General features: G+C 41.0%; 2 protein-coding genes across 3 annotated transcripts in view; one reads left to right on the top strand and one right to left on the bottom strand.

Moving 5' to 3' along the window:
• The first annotated feature begins 386 nt into the window (after positions 1-386).
• LOC119735465 lies at positions 387-7,689 on the top strand. Its single transcript, XM_038209165.1, has 5 exons — positions 387-1,452; positions 2,376-2,624; positions 3,841-3,989; positions 5,801-5,925; positions 7,483-7,689. Exons 1-5 carry the CDS (start codon positions 1,074-1,076, stop codon positions 7,562-7,564), a joined length of 984 nt encoding a protein of 327 aa, XP_038065093.1. The 5' UTR covers positions 387-1,073; the 3' UTR covers positions 7,565-7,689.
• A 3,010-nt stretch (positions 7,690-10,699) lies between these two features.
• LOC119735994 (tetratricopeptide repeat protein 12-like) overlaps positions 10,700-20,871 on the bottom strand; it is a 31,442-nt gene continuing 21,270 nt past the window's right edge. For both annotated transcript variants that reach the window (XM_038209979.1, XM_038209978.1), the window contains 7 exons: positions 18,323-18,392; positions 17,720-17,851; positions 17,139-17,318; positions 15,471-15,572; positions 14,298-14,397; positions 13,413-13,632; positions 10,700-11,006 (listed from right to left, as the gene is read on the bottom strand). In XM_038209979.1, coding sequence (XP_038065907.1) covers positions 10,934-11,006; positions 13,413-13,632; positions 14,298-14,397; positions 15,471-15,572; positions 17,139-17,318; positions 17,720-17,851; positions 18,323-18,392 — 877 coding nt within the window. In that variant the 3' untranslated portion in view covers positions 10,700-10,933. The remainder of the gene's footprint in view (positions 11,007-13,412; positions 13,633-14,297; positions 14,398-15,470; positions 15,573-17,138; positions 17,319-17,719; positions 17,852-18,322; positions 18,393-20,871) is intronic.

Below are 20,871 nucleotides of genomic sequence, written 5' to 3' on the forward strand. Positions count from 1 at the left end.
ATATACTGACCTTCTTTTTCAAAAACTTCAACTATACTGCTCATTATCAAAAACACAAATACTCCAACAACTCTGTTTAATGTCATAGGTTAATTCCTACGGACTCACTTGTCAGACTCTGGACTAGCTAGCGTTGACATCAATACTGATCAATTGTGTGACAGGGCCACAGTGACACCAATGAGCACTTTTTTGTTGCAAATGATTTGCTGCAAAATGTGCCGGTGGTTTTTTGGTTTAATGTATTTTTGCTAGTCCAAGAGGCCAGTCGAGCTACATCATCCTGGCCTAAAGAGTTGACGACTACCCTTATTCATTTGCTCATAATTAATGATGGCCAACTTGTTTTGCAGAATTTGTCCATGCTAATATAGCAACATGTCCACACGTTTGTGCTTGTATATGTTTCATACTTTAAGAAGTATCAAAATGTTGTGACTCCTAAGAAAAACCGAAAGACCAACCCACCTTACCCCCTTCCAAAAACAGGTGCATAAGAAAAGTATTGTCTAAGTAAGAAAGACAGATATCAATGTGAAAAGAATAATTCCCCGACATGTGATCTACAATAAACATGCACTAATGGTTTATGCCCGCTGGTTGGTGACTTCGACGATTCACCAGTCGATCGTTATAGATTATTGTAATCAAAGGCTGGCAGAAATAGAACTCCAAAGTTCAAAGGTAGCTCTTTATTTGACTGAGAACAAGGTTCAATACGAATATACATGTATTATTGTTTTTATCGAGATGTACATACTTTCTTATCGGTCAACTCGACTATTTATGGAAAGGGGCAGCTGTATGAAATAATACCTATCATCAAGTCTATGGGCATGCTTGTATACGTACAAGTGCTGACATTTCGCTACTTAAGTGGATGACACCTGGACAATTAGTTCTGGATAGCAAATAGGTCTGGATATGCATGTACAGCGCTATAACATTTTGTCACTTTTCTGGATGATTATCTAGACAACAAGTTTCTGGATAGCTTAGGCCTGTAGTAACTTTTCAAAGAAACTATATCGCTTGATAAACGTTGCGCAAACAAATCACAGGCGTTCTTCAGTATGTCAAATACAGTAGTCCATCGCACAACAAAACCACTACCCCAAACCGATGAAGATGTCTTTGGGAATGAGCAAGAGCGGCTGGAATGCGTCTACAATTTCAGACGCATTGACGCACACGGGAAACTCTACCGGTCAGCGCGACAGGACGTGGCTTCCGAAGGGGACCTCCGGCACCTACATAGGCTCGGCATACGCACCTACCTGGACCTACGCAACGGGATCGAGTATCGCAACAGCCTGGGCCGGAAGAAGAAAACTGTGGACGGCGAGGTTCGGGTGGTGGAGCCGGTCCTGCCAGACCCTCGAGAGAAGATACCTTACCCGAACCTGAGCTCTGTTCCGTTGAAGGGTCTGGATGGAAAACCTACTGTGCTCGGTGAGATTCTTAAATAGATCTACTAAGATATGTCTATGGATTTTAATAAAATTATATTGCCACAGAAAGCACGTGAATTAAGATGAATGGTTTTCTTTGTATTATTAAATTGAAATGTTTCCAAAGATTTAATGGAATAGACATACTGTTGGGTTGTTGTTCAAGCCTTTGTACGGTAGTACATGTAGTTACTAAATCAGTACCTTGATCCTTTCATTTCACCCATAGGCCTTATAGCAGGGGCGGATCCAGTAATTTTCACACAAAGGGGGGGGGGGGGGTTGCATCGGCAAAAAAAGCCCAAAATGTAGACTTTTTTTTTCTCCAGACACTTGGCCTCCGAATATCCAAAGGTGGGGTGGAGGGGATGGGGTGAGTGGGGGGGGGGGGGGGTTCCTTGTGCCATATTTTCAATGGGCGCTGTTCAAATTCGACGATTATTTAACACTATATCACAGAATAGTGTACCTACACCCCCAACGAAGCTGGGTCTATCCGTATTTTGTGCAAAGGCGGACATTATTACCAGTAATACAACATTTGGTGTCAGAGCAGGGGGGGGGGGTAGCATTATTTTTTCATTAATTTCTATGGATTTTTTTTGACAGAGCTGGGGGCGGGGGGGGGGGGGTGTTGTTGACCCCCCCCCCCCCCCATCCACGCCTGAATATCCCTGACGTTGTATAATAGCGCGATCCATACTAGATAAGCTTTTACCATAATCACCACAAGTCATTGCAGTGCGGAAGCGTTCCTGACTATTTCTACCATTGTCATTAACTAATTACTTTTTAATAAATAAAAAGTTAACAATTACAATCTAAGCATTTCGTGGTAAAGTGTTAAATCGGACTCCCAGCAAGTACATTATCATCAAATCCAATGGCAAATTGTTCAGAAAAAAAATATTTCTTTTCTTGTAGATGGCTCACCCACAGCCACGCCCACACGATACCTCATAGACATGTTTCCCAAGGAGCTGATCCTGGCAGTGTTCAATACTGCTCCGCTGTACAAGCGTCTGTTCTCGCTCCTTCTCCTTCTACTCGATGTGATCTTGGGCAATCACTACAAGTACTTCGTCCGATGCTTCTCGGGCGAGATCAATCGGCTCGGACTGGTCGGACGATACGTCAATATACTGGAGCACTGTGGCAAACAGCTATGCTTCGGTAAGTAGCAACAACAACAATCATCTCGAGTCACTGACAAAATCATTGCAACATTTGAATCTACGAGAGACTCATATCCGACCAGGCATAATAATAATAGTGATTTCCGTCTAGGGCCGGAAATTTGGACGTACGTTTTAGACATTTTTGGGGCTGGTATTTTTTCATGTGTTAATGCTGTCGAGTTGAAACGCATGGTTTTCAAGCATCCCTGATAGAAGTGTATGTCTTAACAAGTAAATTGGAAAATCGTTCTTGGTAAGCACGATAGGTCCGACTCACCACTCGGTTTCGGACGTATTCAGAAAAGGGTTTGTTTTTTAATTCATATGACACTATCAAAAACCATTCTGAAGCGTTTAGGCCATTGATTGAAACTGATGTAGTTTTGTTTGTAAAGAGGGACCAAACTGAAGAAAGCAACCATTAAAAAAAAATAGGAGTTGCAACTACTCGTTCACCTTCACCACTGCGTACATGGCGCCACACCGCACGTTTTATTGTCCTCCCCGATCCCATCCACCACCCCTCTTCCATGAGAGGTAGCCCAAAAAAGTGTTTGAATTTAGTAAAAATATGTAAACAAGGCAACAGTCTTTTGACACTATTTTTTCTCAATTTCTGATGTTGCTGACATCTCATACTATTTTCAACATGCGTGTTTGGTAAAATTCAGTATTATTTCATGAAAACTACATACTATGACCTTCGATACGACATATTACTTATCATATTTTGACGATTTTTAAATTTTGACCTTTTGGTTTAATAGTTTCCGGAATTGCTCTCTACTGGAATCGGCAAGCTATCAGATCGGACGGCACAGATATTTTAAATAGTGCTTATTACAAAGTGTTTGCGTACCATTCAGAGCACGCGATTACTGTACATTCACGGAAGCCCCTTGGCGACAGCATTGTGAGTTGATATTATACAAAACAACTACCGGTACTCCTTCATGACGTCGGGATCATCTGACCAGTAGCTAGCACTGCTAGACGATGCTTTCGCAATTGAATGGTACTCCGTTAGTGTATTATGTGCTCGGAATGGTCTGTAGGGGATGAAGGGCAGTATCAGAAACATCAGACGAATATCCCCAAAGAATGAGTTTTTGTAAGCTGCATATCAACAGCAATTGGGCAACTCATTTCAATGATGATCGAAGGACATACTGATTGCTTCCGTATCTTGGTTCCTGTTCCCCTCTGATCAGTTCTGAACACACTGTCCAACCCGGAGAATCTGCCCGCAGTCATCTGCTGTGCTCACGGTAAGGACCGGACCGGTCTCGTGACGGCCATGGTGCTGAGCATACTAGGCAAGTCAGACGAGTACATAGCTCAGGAATACGCTCTGTCAGAGGTAATTACTATGCAATAGATCGTTTGAACCGTACAGCCATCTTAGTCTGAGGTGCGCACTTTTGTTCAATAAGGCCAGCATGAATATCCATTGTTAATAAATGTTCATAGCAAAACGCACCTCATAGATGACAATCGGTCTGCAGTACAAAGATGTACATGTAATGACGTAATGGGAGTCATTATATGTCTCTTTTCTATTTATGTTCATGTACCGGTGTACTGTCAAGCTGCATCAACGCAAATCTTCACTAGTTATATACATTGTACCGTGACTCTATCTGCTACTTTGTTGTTCAAACTTCATTCGATGGCTTTATCAAGAAACGCAAACAAAGCACGCCAAAGGCCTGAACTAGACTATATATTAAGACTTACCTTATTAACTTGGTCTTCGCCCAATACGAGGCACGAGCGCTACTGACACGGCTATTGCATGGAAAGTTAGCCGAGAAACCGTGTGGTTAAAACGACTGCGCGCGGAATGTACGCAAATCGGCGGTGAGTTATCCAGATGCTAGACTATTATAGAGACCTGACCTCATATCATAGATCACACGTGTACGCCTCGTGCTTCTAATATCTAATTGGTTGCTGTGCGTCTTGGCTGTCACGATTAACGCGCCACTATAATTAGGTTCACGTATATTTGAGGATCAGACATTCACGTGTGCAGAGCCACACGAACGAACGCCCGCTATATCCTAGCATGCAAATTGTATGCGACCCCGCGCACCAACCAACCGGAGTCTAAGCTAAGCTGTTGATTGGTCACTTTGGCAGCCATGTTTTTGTAAAACAAGAACGTGTTACGGAAGCATCGATAGAAGGCGCGCGCGTAATGGTCAGAATATTGATGTTAAGACGCAGTCTTGCTTTGCATAAATACCGTAATCGGCGAATCTAAGCGAATAGGCTTAGCTACCACAGATGATTGTACATGTATACAAGCGGCTATTTCATGGACTAATGGGTTGACCTCTACGTCATATAGGTCATTCTGACAATCCATGTGCTGGCCGGTATCAGACACAAATGGCCTTGGTGTCACCGCTGTAGCAACCTCGTCCCCAGTGCTTACTTTAATTCCAACCTCGTTTCCAATAGTAAGCCCTGGATAGGAAACTTTCTTCCTGTATCCTGATTCAATACCGCAATTGGCTAGTAATGCATTTATATTGTGTAGTTGGTGTTGTTATTTCCAACGTGGATTACGTGTTTTCACGATCATTGTAATTATATCGTCCACGCCTTCTCAAAATACTCCTTAAATTTCCTTTCCAGTTTGCTCATATTAATATGAAATGTGATGCTGCATGTTGGCGGGCCAGATTGTAACATTTTAACTTCCAAAAAAAAAAAAAACACGTTTTTTTCATAACTCACGGCGCGACGAATTGATGCTGTTTCTACCCCAGACACATACAAAAACAAACGCTCATGTAACGCACATGCAGGCACCAGACTATTCCTCATTTGCATACGTGTTCAAAAATCTTGCACATGCAAATGATCCAATACCAGGGTGAGAGAGCAGGTAGTGGTGGTCGCGTACTGCTCGAAACCCTGGGGACGAGGTTGCTGTTGTAGCCATCACAAGCTTCTTTTGTTATTGCGGCGGCACCAGCGACGTCGTTTGTGGATTTAAGTTGCGATTTCGAATCCTATAATGAAAACATACAACTGTATCTAATCAAAAGGAGCTCCATAATCTAATTCACCCTCTTGGTATTTTGAATGGCCTGTATCCCGCAGGCGGCCTGTGGTATTTACTTTGTAATCATTTTGTCATGTTGTCTTTGGTAATGACAGGAAGGTCTACGGCCTATCCAGAAAGCCGTCCGAGAAGAAACGTCCTTGAAGTACAACATGGACGAGTCGTTTGCTTGGGCCAAGAAAAACACGATGCTGGAAGTACTTCATACTCTCAGAGAAAGGTAATCACAATGCACTTTAAGTATAGGTGGGTGCGGACATCCGGATTTTTTTTATTATAAACTTTTTTTAAATTGGCTTATCTAGTTCCCAGACCTACATTCTTGAAACTCAATGGTTCTTGAGTCTGAAGTGCTGAATGGCAACACGTACATAGCAACCGATGAAAACTGGTGTGCAACATAATATATAGTTTCATCGGATGACGTCACTCCTCCCCGATATAATCCCAGTGACATTTCTCATTTTTTTTCCGAACAGCTTTCAAAGAATTACGATGTCTTTGAGTAAATAAATTGTTTTTTTCCCCCAGCATTTTTAGGGGCAATGATTCCTAAGGAAAAATCCCTTTGCAATGTGTGCCTGTTTCACACTCGAGCTTAAGTCAGACTTAGGCACGAGTCGGGTGTTGCGCTTGGTCTGTGAAGTACACGTACGCATATCATACACACACTGAGGTGGACGTGCGTTAAAGCGGTTGTGGAATGCTCGAAGACATTTCCGTCATTTTTCGGGTATATGTAGCCTAAGGTGTGATGAAATAAAAACGACTATTGTTTGTGTCATAAAATGAATACAAAAGGTACTTTTGAGAGCTGTTTTCAGGTCCTGTTTCGACCCGAACGTGCAATTTGTGTAAAAGTCGTCGTTGGGGGCAGCAAACAAAACATTGTAAATCGTTACGTAATAAACAGGACTCCCTATGCAGCGTAGTATAACCGAGTCCTGTTTATTACGTGACGATTTTTCTGATTTTACAAAGAACCCGACGACTGTTGATTTCAATTATGCGCTCGCCGACCAAGAAATTACTCGATGAATTTCAGTTTTATAGATTATAAACCCACATTACAAAAGAATGGGAGTTTGTCATTATGATATATATGGGTCTACTCTACAATAAAAAAATTGGCACTCGTTATACTTTGAGTACGATGTTGATGATGGACTTCAGGGCTTGGTGGTTGTGATGATTGCAGTGTGTGCTGTGAATAAAGCTGAGTTTACCAATAAAAAAAAATAACTTATAACGTGGACCAATTTTTCCGTTCTCAATGTCCCAATGGAAGGTTCATAGGCCTACTCATACTTATTGCCAACAAAATAATGACCAATGCAATTTCAAATTTGTTTTTCAGGATGCCACAACCAAAAAGCATGCACGGGACCCCCCTTTAATTATTCACATTCATTATGACACGATTTCAGACTCCGAAAACTTTATCCACATGGTGCAAATCCCTGCTATAACCCCAACAAATTAACGTTTAGAAGCATGGATCGCACCGTAAGGTCTAATGTAACAACTGAAAAAAATAAGAAACAATTGGGAAATTTGTCACGTCTTTCCACGCGTTAAAAGTTTTTGAGCTAGGATAGAGGTTTGGCTTTTTTTTCAGGTAAAACGTTCGATTTCTCGCGAGAAAACTTGTCAAATCTTCTGTGCTGGAATTATTTTCTTCCATTTTTTTTTTCAACATGAGCTGAGTGCTATGGGTTTTTATTTTATTTTGTTTTTTTTTAAGTAAACGCTGATTTTTTTTGCTGATGTTCTTCAGATATGGGTCGGTGGAGGCGTTTCTGGAAGCATCCGGCTTTACCAAGAAGAACCAAGAGAAACTCCGTCAGGTTTTATCTTAAGGGTACATGTACATGTACATAGGATCATTTGCTTTTGCGCATTTGTGTTTTCGTGTGAAGCAATAAATTTGCTCAAGGGGTATATAACAACAACCTGGCTCCCACTACTGGCTCCCACTGCTCCAGACTGATGGGTCTCCTATACCCTAGGTCCTAAGCTATACCTTAGACTGATGGGTCTCCTATACTCTAGGTCCTAAGCGATACCTTTGACTGATGGGTCTCCTATACCCTAGGTCCTAAGCTATACCTTAGACTGATGGGTCTCCTATACCCTAGGTCCTTCCTCTACTGAGACTGCAACCCTACTGTTCCACTTCGGTGGGCAGCAAGCTTGCTCTAGGATCCCAGCTACTTGGCATCCACACAGGATGCAACTTCACACTTCACCGATTTCGCGTTTGCTACTTAAGTGTTTACTTTCTTAGAGTTAAGGCACTCTCCTGAAGACGGTCAGAGCATACTGACCGGAACGTCGAGTTTATACCTCTGGTTTTTTCAGAACCATTTTCTTAGCTGAGAAATTATTCGCACATGGTGTTTCCGCAAACCTTTCATTAGTTAGTATCTCCACCATGCAACGCCTCAAAACTTACTTAACAACTAACCTGTTGAAATTCCAGCTCAGTGGATACAATACATTTTGAGTTACAGAGAAAACAAATGGAGTCTCGTAAGTGGAAGCCGTTGCTTAATCTCCAAACGGTACAACTTAAGGCGCAATAACTTCATTGGGTATTGGTACGGCAGATAGGTGATGGCAAGGGATTGTTCTTCATTTGATGATAAAAGCATGGAATTTGACACACGGTCAGAGTATGCCACGAGAAATAATATTTGGCTATAGGGTCATCGCAGATTTGTCCTTTGAAAAAAAATATATAGGTAGAATAACAAGCAATGCGGCATCCATTTTGAAAATTGCTTGGTATTCTACCTATATTTTATCAAAGGACAAATCTGCCTTCAAAGGTAGCCAAAATATCTTTCTTAGAGATATTGCCAAATGCCGTGTTTTTTTTCTCTCATCAAAGTGAGCAATCCCCCAAATATACATGTATTTATATCTGCCCCACTATGTGTGATATCTGTCCTATCTTCACTTGACTTGACTTGAAGTTTGTCAATACCATTTAGTAAAAGTCACGAAAGCGCAAGATTATTTATATCAATAGATAAAACATCCAATTTTTATGGCATTTCGAAGAAAAAAAGAGAACATTTCCTTATTTACAATCTAGACACAATGTTTAATTATACTGTATCCTTGTGTATGAATACAAATATTCGTTAGGAATGTTGACTGAATGAACACCATAATGCTGATTATCTAATAGGAATACATTGTATGCATCAATAGTAAAATAATGGGGAAAAAAACCCAATAATGAATTACAGGAATGGCCGTCATAAAAAATTTTTTAATTTGTATTCAAAGCAAATCTCAAATGTGAATTTGCTTTAGATATAACTGGTATTGCTAAATATCTCAATGTGTATGCTCTAAAATCAATCAACAATCTCAAACTTCTTTCTTTAGTGATTAATTAGCAGAATTCATATCAGTGTTTTTGACATTATTTAAAGTACAATAAATAATATGTAACATAATAAACCTTGAATACATATATGCAAGCTGTGTGGACAGAGTTTGAAAATATTAAATATGTAACAAAAGCTACCAAGTCAGGTGCAAATAGTGAAACACTGAACTCAGATGAATCCTTGGTTACAAAAAAAAAAAAAAAAAATGAAGGGAGGTCTGGCAGCTTACCTGTGTTTGAAGCAACAAACGTGCTCAAAATCTAAAGAAGGGTGCTGAACAACTAACCGGATGAACTTTTAGCTCAGCTTCAGCTGTATATTTTGAGAAAAACAGCATTCTAGGATCTCGATTTCAAATCAAAAGTTGCTGAATCTTGTTTGAATTGGGCCTGAATTCAGCTTCCGAGACGCGTTCTCACTGAGCCGATTGCAGCTTCGCGATGTCGCGCAAGCGTTGGAAATTGCCAAAGGTGCATCTTTAGACACACCGTTGGAAAGGCCTTCTTTCGTTGATTTCTTCAAAATGACAGCTTGGCAGAAAGAAAAATTTCACAGGGAGTTTAGTCCCCTTAGTATCTTTCAACCAAGTATGTTTTTCAACAATAATTACGTCAGTTACTTTTTGGATAGCTGCAAATGATGGAATGTAGCTTTAAAGGAAATATACAACATTTGCCAACATAAGAAATAACGATTCCAAATAATTATGAAATCCTGTCTTGACTGTGAATAATAGTCTCAAGCATTCTGTTAAATCCTGACACTTGGTGTGCAGTCATTTCAAAGAAAAGTGGAATTTTTGTATCAATTTTCAATGATGGTCGGCTGACCATCCTTGTAAAAACAATCATGACCATTGTCAAATACTGCCCCCAATTTACTTTACGAGTAGCTAGTCCACATTTTGTTTGGAATCAGTTACACATCCATGAACGGGTGTAAGCAAGCTAGTCTTGTTCCCTGACCTGACAATTCCCCATTTCAATACAGTCCAATCTCGTTAGTACAAACTCTGTTAATACAAAATTCTGGTTATAACAAACATAAAGCCTTAGTCCCGACTGTGCATTTATGTGCACAATGAATGGGACTGATGCTCCTCTTAATACAAAATTCTGATATAACAAACAATTTGGCTAGGTCCGAACAAGTTTGTATTAATGAGACTCGACTGTACATTGCTTTGTTTCATCTGAAGCAGAGTCACTGAACGAGACTACAAGAACATCTATGAACACAAAACTTTAAACAGGTCAGTGTCGCAATATCTGCCATAAATTAGAAACACCTCAATCCATCCATTTTTGAAAATTAAAACAAAAGCAAATAATGTATATTACCTTTAACCCTTACTCTCTGAGGGTAGTTTACTGCATGTCAGTTGGTTATGCCAATGCCCTCCAGCTGCAGTTTATTGGCAGATAGTTTGTCTTAACAGTGAAGGCTCCAATTGGCAGGAGTTGGAGGCCCTGGAGGGTGCCTGATACTGACCAGCTGGGGGCACTCACTTTGTTATCAGAGGACTCTCATTGTTCTCTGTGGCATGTATTGGAGTGCCTGTCCAGTTACCCTTGAAATGACATGGCAGATATTGGAGGGCCATGCAAAAAACATAGGAGATTTTCTTGAGGCACATATTGGCATGCGTTGGAGGGTCTAGTAGGGTAAGGGTTAATGTAGAAAAATACATTACCACTTCATGACAGGTGTTGAGCCCTTTTTTTTAACAGCCATTGTTATTGGCTACTTACTGATTCTTGATCCCCTTAGTTGGGTTGACTGTTGATAGTATCTCACTGTGGTGACACTGCGGTGACACTGTGCTCACTGTTTGACGTATTTCATGCAGGAATGCAGAATACCGATGCCGCCGAGTTCTCTCAATCTTTCAAGATGTCTGAGGGGAAAAAAAAAAAAATTAGGATATTAACTTTGAATTTACATGAAAAACAGATCATATGAAATTGTTTATTCAATTTGAAAATGTCCGTTTGATTTTTGCCTGTCTCACAAGGGCCAATCTATAGTCCTCTTTGTACTTGTCGGACTGACTGACTGACAGACTGACCAACTCATGACTGCCTAAGTGACTGGGGTGAGATTTGTAAAAAATTGTCCGATTTCAGGCTTTTTGTCGATCTTTTTTTCTGATTCCAAGATCTTTAAAAAAACTCTTTTGAAATCTGGAGTTCTTGAGGTTTCCGGTTAAGGTGTTTGAGACTGTGGTGCCCTTTTCAACTTTGACCTTATGCTAATGAGCGTGCTCGTTCAGCCATTCTTCTTGTTCTCGTGTCACTGCGTGGTGAAAGTCATTCGCAGTTAATCGGAACTTTCTCCGTGATTTTGCCAGCTCGGAACTAGCTGAAAGTATCAGCATTTGTACAGTTTGTATCCAATTTTTGTTCTACATTTTTTGGATCGTGCAGTCGACGATCCTTGAGAGAACTCACCTCGTTTGAGGGAGACACTTTCTCGCGAAATTGAGAGGCATTTTTTCCGGGCCAACTCGCCCCCACGGGCTCTGCGTGTGCTCGCCCCCATTGGACAGCTACTACACACGTATTACCTTACTCGCTTGGTCTTCGTCGTCGGTGTCCAAAAGACGAACTATAGGGGAGTTGTTGTGTTCATATTTATGTAGCAAATCACTACAAGACCTTTAAAAATTATAGAATAAAATAATAGTGATAATTTGGGAAGCTAATCATCCTGACTCGCAGCTGAGAAGCTGAATTGCGACGGGCACGGCTACATCGTGGTCAAGCCATAGGCATTTAAAGGCACCTTTGACAGCAAGCCATACGACCCACAAATGACTATGGAGCACAGCCAGAGATCAAAAGTGTTCGATTTTTTGGAGGGAGGAAAACCTGAGGGCCCGGAGAAAACCTCTCATGGCAGAGGAGAGAACCATCGCACAACTCTACTCACATGTGGTCCTAGCCGGAAACGAACAAGGGCCACAGCGGTGAGAGGTGAGCGCTTTACGAACTAGCCACCCATGCCACCCATATAGAACAAAAAAGGGGTATTTTTCAAGTGTTCGATTTTTTGGAGGGAGGAAAACCTGAGGGCCCGGAGAAAACCTCTCATGGCAGAGGAGAGAACCATCACACAACTCTACTCACATGTGGTTCTAGCCGGGAACGAACAAGGGCCAAAGCGGTGAGAGGTGAGCGCTTTACGAACTAGCCAGCCATGCCACCCATATAGCACACAAGAAAGGGGTATTTTTAAGGGCTGCTTCAAGGCAAATTAATGCAAACATACATAGACTCTACACAGCTCTGAGGCCTTTGGCAACCCTCGTACCCTCTGCCAACCATTATGTGGCTGTTTCCTTCACCCCAAATCTCACACCTGGATAGGGCCCTGCATCGGAACAGGGTACCCGAGTACCCGACATTTAATGTCATGAACCAGTTCCAGATTGTAGGATCGGGTACCCGTAACCAACTTTACAATTGACTTAGTTACTTTTAAGACAATAAAAAAGAAAGGTTTTGAAGTCATTTGTGGGGAATTTTCAAAATAATAACCAGGCCATATGGGAAAACAAAACATATTTCATATTAATGACACTTGCGAAAGCTGCAGTTTACACCGTAAAGCTATAAAGCTCACTGTACACACTCGTACCGGTGTCTGGCTGTATTGATGCACAGATATCATGCGGACCTTTGTAAACAATCTCAACAGCAACTTCCGAGATGTGAATTTTCGCATGTTTGGCATTGGGTTTCTTAAACGGGTACCCGGATACCTGTGTTTTTTTTTTTTTTCAATCGCTTACGCTGTTCCTGTACTACCCGTGAATTCACACCCCTATACCTGGAGTGACTTTTCCTAAACTAAACACAGGCTGATTTGTTTGGTGTTTCTTTTTCTCACATCCAAAAGGAAACATCTATTTTTCAGGGTAAAGCAACAAAATATGACAGGCAGTACATCTTAGGCCCCCCAAAAGTCTCTGGTTTCTGGTATGGAGCTTGCTGCCCCAAAAGTGGTGCGGCGACGCGGCTTTTTTTTTTACTTTTTTTTTCTTCTCATGTCGGCTGATGACTGCACTATAAATTTAGTGCAAAATATATGGGAGTCAAGAGAGGCCACATAAAGCTTATACTCGATTGTAACCCCATCTAAAAACACGTTAAAATTGTGCAGCAGCAGGATTCCAGTCAAACCAGTGAGTTTAGCAGTTTTGAGACATCATCTTACATTGAAAAAAATAAATAGGCGCGTGCCTACCAGAAACCGGAGACCTTTTTTTTTGGCCTTAAAGATATTCAGCTGATATTTTCACCTTTCGTCTGTCGTGGCAAGTTTGGCCAGAGCAATGGCGCAGTTCTCCTTCACCGCGTCACCCGTTGTGTCCGTATTTGACAACAATGTCTTGATGATGTCGGAACTAACAAGAGATGCACTGAGCCCTGGTACCTGGGTGCAATGCCCAATGATCAGCGCGGCGTTGGCAATGGAAATGCCGCTGTCTCCTGTCAACTGCTCACGGATGGTTTGCAGTTCTGATGATAAATAAAAAAAAAAAAGAGGAGTTGAAGACTTTTGTTCTGGATCTGTGCAAGAGCAGTTGAGGGCCCTGTGAGGCTATCTCAAGACTGCCAAGCAGGAGGGACAGAGTTTCACAGCGTCAAGCCACCAAATTAAACATCTTGTATAACTCTGGTGAGGATGATGAGCTCCTGAGAACCAGAGATTCTCAGATTCTGAGGTTCTGAAAAAGGGCCGATGTATTGACAAATTTCAGGATCTGAGAGATTCATAGTGGTTCTGAGAAGTACCAGACTTTCTGAGGTTCGGGGAAGAACTACATGTGCTGAGGTTCTAAGAAGAACCACATGTTCTCAGAAGAACAAGCTGCACTGAGGTTCAGAGACGTACTGAGGTTCACAGACGCACCAAATATTCTGAGGTTTTTAGGATTCTGAGAAGAACAAGAGGTTCAGAGTTGTGAAAAAAGGAGGTTCTGAGGTCTTAAAAGTAACAGAGATGAGAGGCTCCCACATTTTCAGGAACGGTTAATGTTCTGAGGTTCTTTTTCTTGGGAACGAGACAATACAAAGTTCTATCAACAATATAGAGAAAAAAGTTATAGTGTCTTTTCTAAAGATGAGTCAAAGAATTCCAACGCTAAAAATGCTTTTACAGTTTTGAAGTTTCAAGTCTTTACCTTGATCAGTTTTAACCAGCTCCTTCTTTGCTTTCTCGCTCCTCTGTGTCAGCACAGCCAGGCACTTCAGGGCATACTGACTGCACCTGTCTCCATCACTCTAGAAAAATGCACACAAAGATGGTTTGACATGTAGGAGCAAGTTCAAGTGTGGACTAAAGTTAAAGGGAATGTACATCATTGGCTTTTGCTGTAATTTTCAGAAATGAACTATTTGAGGGGTTAGTATAATAGATCAAATATTGTTACACTGATATGTTTGAAACTATGTGTTCGAAAATGCTGGAAAAACCAAGAAAAACAAAAAGGTTCAAGTAGTCTGGTTCCCTGACTCCACCTAAGATAAAATGGATCAATTTATTGATGCCAGAAAATTGCTCTGCACCCGTTAATGAACATGTAACAAATAGCAAACAAAATTTGAACTGAAACAAAGGTAAATTTGGAGCAGTAAATGAAAAACAGTTTTTGGTCGACTGACCACCGCTGGAAATGTATACAAAAATACAATTTTCTTGAAAATGACTTCACACCAGGTGCCATAATTTTACAGGATGCTTTAGACTGTCATTTACCAACATCCCAGTAAGGTATTTTGTAAAAACTTGGTAGTTTTATTTTTCGATGTTTGCAAATGTTGTATATTCCCTTTAACAGTAATTTGACTAAATTCTCTTGAAGGATTGTTGAACAACTCAAGTTAACTATTTGGAAACGGGGCTCAGTTCCATCGCTGGTTACCAATAGCCACGCGTACATCATAATACATAGCTGGGGGCCAGAACCAGACAGCTTAAAGCTATGTCACACATCGACTACTAGTCATCAACAAATGGTCCGGTCCTCACCCCGAACTTGCTCCTTGTTTATAGCCAAATATTTGATTGCTGATAATTATTGGCCAGAGTGAAAACTGGATTGTTAAAGTGTTGAACTGGTTTATTACAGTTGTACTGTTTGTAGTACATTACTAAGCATGACCTTCATATTAGTCCTTCAAAACGGTCGTAGCAGAATTAAGGAAGGTAGTCTACATGTACAACCCGCCACTATTACTTTTGAGGCTCGATGCAGTTTCAGTTCAAAGAATTTGCAACTAGTTCCCTGCACGGTTCCCAACAAAATGTCCCAGGGAACTTAGAACTGACTAGTTCCGTGGTGAACAATATTTACCTTCATCACATCGATGATTTGTGGTATGACATTTTGCTTGGTTACATCTATTACACTTTCACTGGTATTTGGCAACGTTCGGCTAAGCAGACCAATAGCTCTCTGAAAAAAAAACAGGGAGAATTAAAAAGAAAAACCACCAAAAAAAAAGAGATGCCACACCAGAAAGTATGGACTCAAAAGGGTGTTGACTACAAGATGATTATATAAGACTACAAGGTGAGTAATTATAAATATGACCTTTTAGCAAACTTGAATCATCTATCCTGATTGGTAAATCCATGGCAACAATAGTGAGGTATTGGGGAGTCAGGTTGGCGTAGCGGTACTTTCCTCGCCTTCCACCACTGTGACCCGGGTTCGAATCCCGCCTGGGCCAATATGTGGATTGGGTTTTCAGTCCCTACCTGATTTTGTGGGTTTTCCCCAGAATATTCTTCTGGGGTTTTCCTCCCACCTCTAAAACTGTAACTTCTTCTCATTGTCTTCTCTCCACAGGTTTCTTCAGGCTTGCGAGCTACAGTGCCAAGGGCGCTTTTGAGGAATCCTTGGTTTCATTACCAGAAATGATTAATAATAATAATAATAATAATAATAATAGCATTATCCCATAAAGCACGATCTGTATTGCACACTGCATATTACTCTTCACGCTTTTCCTTCTCCACGAACACTTTAATAGGATAACTACCTACGCGTTCCAGCTTTACTGTGTATCACGTTTGTTTGATGATAAATTTGTCATTCTACTTGTGCTCCGGTATCCATATATTTATGGGACAAATATGCACTGCATTCGTCTGTTGTTCCACTTGTATTTGTGGGACGGGGCCATATCATAAGTCCAACGCCTCATGGGTCCGACGCCTCATATGTCCGAACTTTCGGACTTATGATCGCGTCGGACCTATAAGGCATCGGACTCAAAAGGGTGTTGACTCCAAGATGAGTAAGACTACAAGATGAGTAATTATAAATATGATCTTTTAGCAAACTTGAATCATCCATCCTGATTGGTAGATCCATGGCAACAATAGTGTGGTATTATCCCATAAAGCATGATAATAATAATAATAATAACAGGTTCTTATATGGCGCTTTTAACTAAGATCAAAGCGCTTTACATTATTATTACCCCTAATCATTGGGCCAATTAAACATTCCATATACCATCTCAGCTCCCTGGGGAGTATACAGCTCGATGCTGCCTGTTAGGCGCAAGGAAGCTAATTCAAGCACAATAACCATCACTGCCCTCATAGGTACCCATTTACTCCTGGGTGGAGAGAAGCAATGAGTGACAAAGTGCCTTGCTCAAGGACACACGCACCATGACCCCGCCAGGACTCCAACCCACGACCTGCAGCTTTACCCACAGACCATGAATCAGTGCCCTTAACCACGAGGCCACAGCACTCCACTCCGTACTGCACACTGCATGAATCACTGATAACTGCCTACTGTTCCAGCTTTACTGTGCATCAAGTTTGTTTGACGATAAATTTGTCATCCTACTTTGTTCCATATATGCCACTCGGCCTTCGGCCTTGTGGCTTATCCGGGACACAGATGCACTGCATTCATCTGTGTTCCACTTGCATTCGTGGGACAACCGATAATGCCTCATTACATTTCAATATGCAAAACCATGTCATACTGTCTTATTACCTGTCTCATGTCCGTATTTTCGCTCTTGAGAAGTTGCATCATCATTCCAAAGAGTGACTTCAGCTCCTTGTGCATTCCTTCAGACGGACAGCTCTCGGCAAAAATATTCATCAACAGTCCAGTCAGATCGACAAGAATCATCTCATTCAAGGGTCCAGATTGGTTTTTGATTAATCTCTCCTTAAAAATAAATAAATTAGTAAACCTCAAGTTATTCCCACATGTCTACATGCACGAGCGATACAACAGAATGTTCAATATATTGGAAGATATTGCTTTTTGACCATTTAGCCACTTAGTCTTCCAAAAATGGCCATCGATTGAACGCGTACATGCAGCATGCGCTGCATCTAGATTTGACGCGTTTTTTTTTTTTTGTTCGCATCAAAACATTGTCACTTTCCGTCTCACAATTTGAACTGCAGCATTCAACAAGTAACACACGACGTTCGAAACACTGTGAACCGTGGTGGAAAAAATGTGAACTAGGAGAACTACGATATTACAAATTCACAGCGTGTGAGAACAGATCTAAGATGGCAATTTTTCCTCTATAGAACACCGACGCGTGTACCACTCACCATTGTGCAGACAACAGCTGCAATCACATTCTTTGTTCTCATCTTGTTTCTAACGTACTTCTCTTTGGTCAGGGCGAATATGGTGCGTACGCTCTGAAGTAAAGCAGCCTGGTGTATCTTGGCATTCTTTAACTGTGAATTGTTTGGGGAAGAAAATAGTTCTCCTTTTTTTTAATTTGTTACTTTTAATAATTGTGAAGAAAACTACAAAATGTGTGGAGAAGAAAACTACAAAATGTGCCAGCAGCAATCACATCTAGCAGAGTGGCAGTCCAGTTACCAAGTCATCACAAGTCATCAAAAGTCATCACAAGTCCATCACAAGTCTGTCAAAAGTCACCAGAAGTCATCACAGCTAGGACATCACGAGTCATCACAAGTTATCACAAGGTCATCACAAGTCATCATAAGTCATCACAAGTCATCAAATGTCATCACAAGTCATCATAAGTCATCACAAGTCATCAAATGTCATCACAAGTTATGGCAGTTAAGCCATCATTAAGCCATCACATGGCTACATTTTCATTGTTTGTTTCTCTTTCTATTTATTTATTTGCTTTTGTTTAATAATCCAATAGAATATATTAGCAATGCTCATACCAGGAGTTTTTCAAAGGCAGAATTCAACTCTTCGAAGTCCCCAACTGTGGCCGAGAACCTTGGAACAAACCTGGGATGTTTACAAGAAAATTAAACAAGTTTAGGTTAGGGCTGTCCACTTTCGAATAATTTAGTATTTGATTACTCGAAAACGTGTTTGACCGAATATTCGGATATTCGAAACTGCCAGCTGCAAGTGCATGCTGGGCTAGTCAAAAGCTGCATGCAGAGTGCACCAATAAGCCTTTTCGGAGTTCCAACTGCGCATTCATAACCTGTGACAACGCGCATTGTTTGTCTCAAATGGCCTTTGACATCATCGTGCCACTGACTTTACAAAAAGGCTGTTTGTGCATTATTTGTGGGTACTGTCAAAGGGCATTTGAGTAAAACAATGTGCGTTGTCACAGGTTACGAATGCGCGCAGTTGGAACTCCGAAAAGGCTTATTAAAATGTGCGTGCGGTGATCGATATGGAGTCTTTTGCAGTAAGTATTTTATAAATGTCATGTAATGTTTAACCTGCTAAAAGGATAGAAACAATGAACCGCCATCGACTAAAAAGTTACCATCAACAAAAAAGGTGGCGCCTGACAAATAAAACACCGCAACTTTATGATAAAGTACAGAAGTACATGTATAAACATCACAGTCGTGTGTGTATGTGCGTAATTTATTGGTTTTTGAATATTCAAAGCGGCAAAAATCTATTCCAATATTCGATTGATGATCGAAATGTGTTTGAAATGAAAATGCTATTTATTGGAAAGAGCAGTCAAAAGTAGAATGTAAATGTCCACACAACCATCCTTTAAAAATTTGACGTTTTGTACTGTGTTATTCTTGCGAAAAACCAATTTCAGGGGTCAACATTTTGACTCAGAAAAATTGAGCTGTACGGGTGCCACTCGTGATTCCAGTCGCACATGTTGCACCAGTGCATCACATGCTGCGAACGTGCCGGAAACATCATTTAGTGCATTGGTATTGTGTGTATTGGTTGGCCTACATTACTGTGTACACACACACACACGAGACATACGCACGTGCTACAAAATGTCCACCGCCAGAAGTAAACAACCAAGTTTTTTATCTTTTTTTTCAGGAACACTGCGACAATATGTAAGTTTCCTTTTAACCAGACCTTTGAAATAGGATAAGTAAACAATTTCCAACATAAAAGTCAGCGATTTCAGGACGATGTGCCCTTTAACCATTTAGTCATTGTAGCGCCCCAAACTGCCCTGCCCTATTACACACTGTAGCGCCCCAAACCGACTGAGCACTTACTGGTTTGATTGATTCTTCAGTGAATAAACACAATGTAATTTAATATAGTACAGGTGATAATGCGTTAAGGTCACACAAGGATTCTTTACCCACAAATCACTGATCTCTATATAAAGACTGGATAGCAAATAGAGAGCCGCACAATGAATGAATTTGACGCCATATTGGTGAGACCGGTGAGACCGGCTGGTGATCTACACAGGACAAGTCGCCGTCTTCATAGACAGCATGATTTCTTTTGTAACATCGCGGTTCACTTGACTTATATTTTGACCACCACCACTGACCAAGGTTACTAATTTTCTACAGACGTGGTTTACTTTTTCGGCGTTTTGGAAATAATAATCACTAAGGAAATGTGTCCCTTTTAGAACATCATAATATGTGTACGTGACTAAAGTGCGCGTCAACTATTGATACAACGCGCGCGTATTTACTCGCTGAACGTTCGTTTTATACGCAGCCATCTTCGTGAGACTGGGGGCGAATTGGTCAATATGCAAAGTCTACTGTGTGAATGCTGTATGGATATCCGCTATCCAGTCTTTATATAGAGATCAGTGCCACAAATGCATCAGGGTAATTCCAGCGTTATGTACATGTACTGTTCGTTATGGGGCTTTTAAGAATTTAGTGAATAAACCTGAACATTTTCTTTGTTTAATCTTACACATCCATCATGTAGTAGTAATGATCAAAGAGATTACAGACTATGACGTTTGGATAATATATCTGAACAAGCAACCCTCCTGCTGTCTGAATAGTCACAGACAGTCAAAAAAAATCAATCTTCTTCCCTGCCATGCCTTTTAGGCCAAAAAAAAAAGTCTCCGGTTTCTGGTATGGAGCTTGCCCAAAAAGTGGTGCGGCGACGCGGCTTTTTTTTTTTTTTTTTACCTGATTTTTTGGCTTCAAATGTCGGCTGATGACTGCAAATGGTCCTCGACTAAACTTAGTGCAAATATATGGGAGTCCAGAGAGGCCACATAAAGCTTATTCTCGACCATAGCCCCAATCTAAAAACACGTTAAAATTGTGCAGCAGCAGGATTCCAGTCAAATCAGTGAGTTTGGCGGTTTTGAGACATCATCTTTCAATGAAAAAAAAACTTTTTCATTTTGCCAATGCGCATGGCTACGGCAACGCGCGCGCATACCAGAAACCGGAGACTTTTTTTTGTGGCCTTACACAGGCTTAAGTCACAATCAGTGAGATCATATATTTCAAGCAAGCACTGTGACTAGTCAAATTCGGTCGAC

The sequence above is a fragment of the Patiria miniata genome, unplaced genomic scaffold (assembly GCF_015706575.1).
Source record: "Patiria miniata isolate m_02_andy unplaced genomic scaffold, ASM1570657v1 HiC_scaffold_29, whole genome shotgun sequence".
Taxonomy (NCBI): Eukaryota; Metazoa; Echinodermata; class Asteroidea; order Valvatida; family Asterinidae; genus Patiria; species Patiria miniata.

What these genes read in the sequence shown, in the direction of transcription:
- LOC119735465 (XM_038209165.1), top strand. Translation starts at nt 1,074, where the DNA reads ATGTCAAATACAGTAGTCCATCGCACAACAAAACCACTACCCCAAACC. An exon ending in TGGCAAACAGCTATGCTTCG is followed by an intron (nt 2,625 to 3,840) that starts GTAAGTAGCAAC and finishes CCCTCTGATCAG; the next exon opens with TTCTGAACACACTGTCCAAC. An exon ending in CTTCATACTCTCAGAGAAAG is followed by an intron (nt 5,926 to 7,482) that starts GTAATCACAATG and finishes GATGTTCTTCAG; the next exon opens with ATATGGGTCGGTGGAGGCGT.